Source organism: Pangasianodon hypophthalmus, chromosome 6 (genome assembly GCF_027358585.1).
Source record: "Pangasianodon hypophthalmus isolate fPanHyp1 chromosome 6, fPanHyp1.pri, whole genome shotgun sequence".
NCBI lineage: Eukaryota > Metazoa > Chordata > Actinopteri > Siluriformes > Pangasiidae > Pangasianodon > Pangasianodon hypophthalmus.
The window spans coordinates 5,417,161-5,424,027 of NC_069715.1; the positions used below are offsets into that span (position 1 = coordinate 5,417,161).

At 39.7% G+C, this 6,867-nt stretch overlaps 1 protein-coding gene across 1 annotated transcript; it reads left to right on the forward strand.

The window, feature by feature from the left end:
* Positions 1-1,597: 1,597 nt before the first annotated feature.
* On the forward strand, positions 1,598-6,331 carry LOC113534518 (cytochrome P450 1A1). Its single transcript, XM_034305420.2, has 7 exons — positions 1,598-1,741; positions 2,209-3,092; positions 3,194-3,320; positions 3,476-3,565; positions 3,774-3,897; positions 4,463-4,549; positions 4,960-6,331. Exons 2-7 carry the CDS (start codon positions 2,253-2,255, stop codon positions 5,267-5,269), a joined length of 1,578 nt encoding a protein of 525 aa, XP_034161311.1. The 5' UTR covers positions 1,598-1,741; positions 2,209-2,252; the 3' UTR covers positions 5,270-6,331.
* The last annotated feature ends 536 nt before the right edge of the window (positions 6,332-6,867 follow it).

A 6,867-nucleotide genomic window follows, 5' to 3' on the forward strand; every position in this document is an offset into this window, starting at 1 on the left:
TTTATCATCTTAATGAGCTGTCATTTTGTATTTTAGTATAATTTTAATGCCTTCTAAATAGTTTTGCCTTATAGGTATATAGTTTATCTACCATTTTTACTCTGCAGCACTTTGAGATTTGCTTCATATAAATAAAAATATATTACTATTATTATTATTTATTTATTTATTTATTTATTTATTTATTAACCTTAATATTACTATAAGTGGTAGCAGTAGTCTTTTGATATATCTGTACAGTGTTCTTGGAGACCCTGAAGTGTAAACAAAATGTTATTATAAATGTTATTATCTATTATTATTAGTAGTAGTAGTAGTAGTTGTAGTAGTAGTAGTAGTATAATTTGTTTTGTGTGCCAATATTTTTTGCAAAAGATATAGACCAGCTATATGCTTTCACAGCTAATAATTATAGCTCATATATTATAGCTTGCAGACTATTTTAAAGGAGCATATAGCCTAGAGTTTTTTTTTTTTTTTTTATAAAATATATGTGCATAGGTTCATTTTTGTGTTATGCATACTAGATGTGGAATATACTGTCTGTCCTACATTCACACACTAGCAAAAGTATACACTTATAGAGAATATTCCTGCAACACCTATTATAAGAGAGAGAGTGTGTGTGTGTATATATATATATATATATATATATATATATATATATATATATCAAATGTATTCATTGTTATTGGCATTGTATTGAGCAGAATGTTTATCTTATACATTCAAATAAATAGTTACATTATGCAAATGCACATACATATGTAGTATATAGCACAATATTATTTCTTTCTGGTCCACTGGGTGTCTTGTGTGCTATTGGCTATATGTGCTTTGAAATGCGTTGTCCCGCCCCTCGCGCGCCTGAATGTGGGGGTCCATGCAGGGGTTTGCGTGAGAATGCGGTGGGGGGCGGCGGCTCTGCGGGACAGCTCCTATACAATCTGCTCGGTCGCTGTCACGCGAAGGCGGTGGTGCACTGGAGAGACATGAGAAGAGGACTGCAGGTTTCACAACAGGGCGAGCAGCCTGCACAGCCACCAGACCTGCACGTGATACATGCAGAGATCCATTCAGATTCACTCTTACAGCGGTTATTAACTCTTACACTCCACTTCACACACATGAACAGCCTTTAAAATCATTGCACAAGCGCAATAAATAAAGCCTTAACATTTTTATCTACAAGTAGAAGTCATTAAAATGATATAAAGCACAATGTTTGCTCTCTGAATTGGATGCAACACCTCACATTTCTCACACTTTCAGCCATTTATTAAATAAATCTTTAAAAACCTAATTGAATGAAGGTTTATTTATTTATTTTTTTTACATTTTTATTTGATTTATTTATGCATTAACTTGTATTTTTTTATGCTTCTTGCAAAGGTAACTTAATTATCCGTGTCATAAAAGCAGATGAAATCATAAAAGTTATTACCCCCCCCCCCCCCATACACACACACACACACACACACACACCTTTCTTTCTTTTCCTCGCGCTTGTGATCTCCTGTAATCTCCATTCACATCTAATTGCTACTCTCGCACCTCAAAAGCTCCGCCGCTGTGACGTCACAAGGCAAGCGCCCAATCAGCACAAGAGCCCCTCTATAAAACGTTGTATTCATTGCGCGAATGTTATAGCACTTCATTGGAAGCAGACCTGATCAGAGAAAAGAAGCATATTAAAGAGCATTAAAGAGCTGGACATTGCGAGCTGAGCTCTGCTTTAAAGGTAAGGATATTTTATACTTATAATTAAAAAAAAAAAAAAAAAAAAAAGAAGGCAAGCCAGAAAAGAAAGCCTTACTTTTCTTCAGTGAGGATTTTTTTTTTCCCCTTTTATTCTTGCATGTATATTTTATTAATCTTGAAAAAAGGGAATAGTCCCGTTTACTACGTGGCACGTATCCAAGTGCGCGCGCTCTCTGTCCCCGCCGGTCAGGCACGAGAAGCTGCGATAAGCTTGTCTGATGAGTGCCGCGCGCTGCCTGTTTCTTAATCTGGTCACTGATTAAGTGCTGTGCAGAAAGTGAATAATGCATAGTGCAATAATGCAATCACTTTAGCTGAATATGCAGTTATGCACAGAATGCGTCTGTAAGACTTGAATCAGAAAGTTGTATTTGAAATATTTCATTTGCAATCCCTCTTTCTCTCTCACACACATATGCAATCTCTCTCCCTCTCTCTCTCATTCAGAGTTTCTTTCTTCTGAGGTGTTTTCTCCCTGAGGCAAATAAAAAATGGTGCTGGGAGATATCCCATTTTTTGGCCCTATCTCGGTGTCAGAGAGTCTCGTGGCCATTATAACAATATGCACAGTGTATCTCCTCCTGTGGGTCACTCGTACCAAAATCCCTGAAGGGCTGCAGCCACTTCCAGGCCCGAAACCTCTCCCTCTCATTGGAAACGTGCTGGAATTGGGACGCAACCCCCACCTGAGTTTGATGGCCATGAGCAAGCGATTCGGCCCAGTTTTCCAGGTCCAGATCGGCACACGTCCAGTGGCAGTGCTGGGCGGTAATGAGGTGGTACGCCAGGCCCTGATCAAGCAGGGCGAAGAGTTCGCCGGACGTCCTGACCTCTACAGCTTCCGCTTCATCAGTGGTGGGAAGAGTCTGGCATTCAGCACAGACCAGGCAGGTGTATGGCGCACACGTCGCAAGCTCGCCCATAATGCTCTGCGCTCATTTGCTACAATCGAGGGTCAGAGTGCTGAGTACTCCTGCGCCCTGGAGGAACACATCAGCAAAGAGGGCCTGTACCTGATCGAGAGGCTGCGCAGCGTCATGGAGGCCAACGGCGGATTCGACCCTTTCCGTCACATCGTGGTGTCCGTGGCTAACGTGATCTGCGGCATGTGCTTCGGCCGCCGCTACAGCCACGACGACCACGAGCTGGTGAACCTGGTGAACATGAGCGACGAGTTCAACCAAGTGGTGGGCAGCGGAAACCCGTCCGACTTCATTCCATTCCTGCGCCTCCTGCCTAGCAGGAGCATGAAGAAGTTCCTGGACATCAACAGGCGCTTTAGCGTGTTCTTGCAGAAGATTGTGAAAGAGCATTACGACACATACGATAAGGTTCGTGCCCTGTTTGAGTCGCTGTAACCCGAACAGTGTGATGAGATTCTGTCAAAATCCAGGATGTTCATGTTGTCTTGTGTCTTCAAATTTGTTTCCAGGACAACATTCGTGATATCACAGACTCGCTCATTGATCACTGTGAGGACAGGAGGCTGGACGAGAACTCAAATCTGCAGGTGTCTGATGAGAAGATAGTGGGAATTGTGAATGACCTCTTTGGAGCCGGTGAGTAAGGATTATCAAGAATTATTCATTTAGACGTTTTTTTTTTCCAATACTCATATTTCCGAGATAAAATCTATATGTGCAAATATATATAAATGCAATCACTCATTGGCGTTTTCGTGCATGGCCCCACACTCATCAGCATATCTTTACAGGTTTCGACACCATCAGCACAGCTTTGTCCTGGTCTGTTGTGTACCTAGTGGCTTATCCTGAGATTCAAGAGAGACTGCATGAAGAGCTGAGTAAGTCAAGTTAATATTTGTGTGACTGACAGCACAAAAAGGATCACCTCAGTGTATTCTGCAAATAATCCTCTAATTTAAAATAGACACTCCAGTTCTGCGAGTGAATGAACGTAATGAGTCAATGAATCATCCGATGAGTCATCAAATGAGACGCTCAAAACATTAAGCTCTGCCCTTCTTTTTCTTCTTCTTTTTTTTTTTACAGAGGAGAAGGTTGGAATGGACAATACCCCACACCTGGTGGACAAAACCAACCTGATATACCTCGAGGCTTTCATCATGGAGATCTTCCGTCATTCCTCCTTCCTTCCTTTCACCATCCCACACTGGTATGTTACTCAAATATTTGCATAAAATCCTGTAATATAAGCTCGATACACTCAAGCAATAGTCATTACATAAGAAGAAAAAGATGATGGCATGTGCTGTTATCGGAACTCACTCAGCTATGAGGTGGTGTAATGAAGTAGAGTTACTGTTACTATCCAGAAGTTGATTACTTTCCAATGACAGCACGAATAGCGTTGCCAACGCTAATACTTTATTTATTTATTAAAGACGACATATCATATTTTTTTTATCCAAAGTTTTCAATCCCAAAGACTTGGAAAACTCAAAGTTACACTTTTACCTCTGATTGCTCCAAAGCTCTGACACTGGAGACTCCTTCCAATTTGTTAAAAACAACTTCAGCGTATCAACAATTATTCATATTTTTAAATCCATTTACATGGACTATAAATTCTATGCACATTAGAAGAGGCACCTGAATATAAACCTTGCAGATGGGACTGCTGTCAGAGCTGCTATTTTAGAAAATTAACTGACCAATCAGAATCAAGCATACAACAGAACAGAGACATAATATTTATTAATATATGTTATCTTTTGCAGTACCACGAAAAACACATCACTCAACGGATACTTCATTCCTAAAGACACGTGTGTCTTCATTAACCAGTGGCAAATCAACCACGACCCGTAAGTTCAACACTTTATCAATATCGGTTCTTTTCGAGAAATGAGAATGATTAAATCCTGCAGTTGTGAAATAATGATGAAAGATTGGCAAGCAGAGCAATTGGCATAGCTGGAATTTTTCTCTGATGTCATTGTGACAGTTTCAGATTTGTCATGTGCTCCACATTAGAAACAATCAGAATTGAATCCAAGTGCAGACTTTATGCATTAAGGCTCAAGATCTCTACTCATGACTTTCTAGTCACTTATGTGGAACATTTCCAGTGAGCTGCTACACCAGCTTAGCGTCAAATATTGAATTTCAATTGTGCAAATGTTTGTACTGCATGTCTTAGCAACCCGAATATGTGATATGGCACTTGACACCAAATGGCGTCATCTAATGTGATTTATTGATTCTTATTCAACAGGGAGATGTGGAAAGAGCCTTCCTTGTTCAACCCTGACCGTTTCCTCAGCGCTGATGGCACCGAGCTCAACAAGATGGAAGCCGAGAAGGTCATGCTCTTCGGCCTGGGCAAACGCCGCTGCGTGGGCGAAGTCATCGCCCGCTCCGAGGTCTTCCTCTTCCTCGCCATCCTTATCCAAAGATTAAAGTTCAGCAGCATGCCAGGGGAGATGCCAGATATGACCCCGGAGTACGGCCTCACCATGAAGCACAAGCGCTGCCTTTTGCGTGCCACGCCACGGCCTGGCTTCGAAGCTCCCTGCGTGGTGTGAGAGTCTGAAATGAGCTGTAAATTCAGTTGTTAATTTCAGGGATGTTAATGAGAATCCCTCATATTCCTGTGACACTGTGGTCAGTATAGACACAGAGTGAGTTAGTACAGTGAGAGTTGTTCCAATGCTGTGGCTGAAAATTTCTGATGCTTATCAGTCTTAAATGCAGATCCACGTATCCTCAGAGTGTAGTCATCAAATGCCAGAAGAACGAGACTGTTAATCTTGTGAAATTGACATTATATCGGTATAGACACTGTGTCCATATCTAGTATTTTAATTTGTATCATCTCAGAGTTGAGTTGTGGCTAATTCCTGGTTGTACCTCAGGTACCTTGCTGCAGTGGGTATAAAACATAAACCTGATTCTGTGTAACATATTTCATTATGAATCATGACCAAACCATTCAGACGGCATGGACAGAATCAAAAGTACACTTTTAAGTGCGTTTTCTCTTATAGTAAGCTATAATAGTTTGGAAACTATGCATTATATTTTTAAGCCCTTTTAGTACTACTGACTATTTTTTTTTTTTTGGCTCTGATAAAATATATTAAGAGAATTATTTTAGTTTTTTTTTTTTTTTTTTTTTTTCATGAACAATAGCATCATCTGCTTGAAGTTATTTTCAAAAAGATATTTAAGCTTGATCCCAAAATGTGATCCATACTTTCATGTGCTGTATTACTGATAAATTTCCAATGTGCCTCAACTTCTGTTTGGATACAATGCTGAAGTTCTGTATTGAGATTATTTATCAAGGCCCTCAGAGATATTGCTTTCAATATAGATAGAACTGATAGGCCACTGTTTTTTCTCTGTGTTAGTGTTTTTGTGTGTGTGTGTATGTGTGTGTGTGTGTGTGTGTGTGAGAGAGAGAGAGAGAGAGGTGTTTATTGGAAATAATGAAGGAAGTGAATTTATATATAGGTGTAACTTTCTGAAGTAGTAAAAGAAATTAAAATCATTACAGTAATTAAGCCTTTTTGTACTCTGCTGTTGCAATATTTTGGCACATTTATATTCACTGCTGAAATAAAACTAAGAGACAAAAAAAATAACTAAGCGACTGTTTGTGTTTTTACTCCAAGAAATGTCAGCCTGTATCATGGCTTACAATAAATGGGTTTTGACGAGTCCAGTAAGCTGGCAAGACAGTAAGAAACATGAACATTCAAACATAGTTGAGCAATAAACCACTTTGGGGTGGGATGTTATAGGTAAATAACGAACGACAGGGTGGTGAGATGAAGCGGAGCTACTGTTGATTATTTTCCTAAAACAGCACACACACCCCAGAGTGCTTTATTCCTCTTAAACCACATCACTTCTGTGATTATGGTACCAAATGTCAAGCTAAAATAGTAAAATCTAGTGATCTAAAATCAATTGTGAATGTAAATTTACCTCATTTGCTGACACATTGTCATGTACTTCCCAAAACTGGTAATCTTTATCACAGCCTGAATCCCAAATTATTCTCCACTGGAAATTAAGTGCACTACAATGTGCAAATGTGATTCAATCCAATCCAATTTTACTTTATTTGGGCAGCACTTTACCAACAGACATTGTCATAATAGTAGTTTCACAGTAA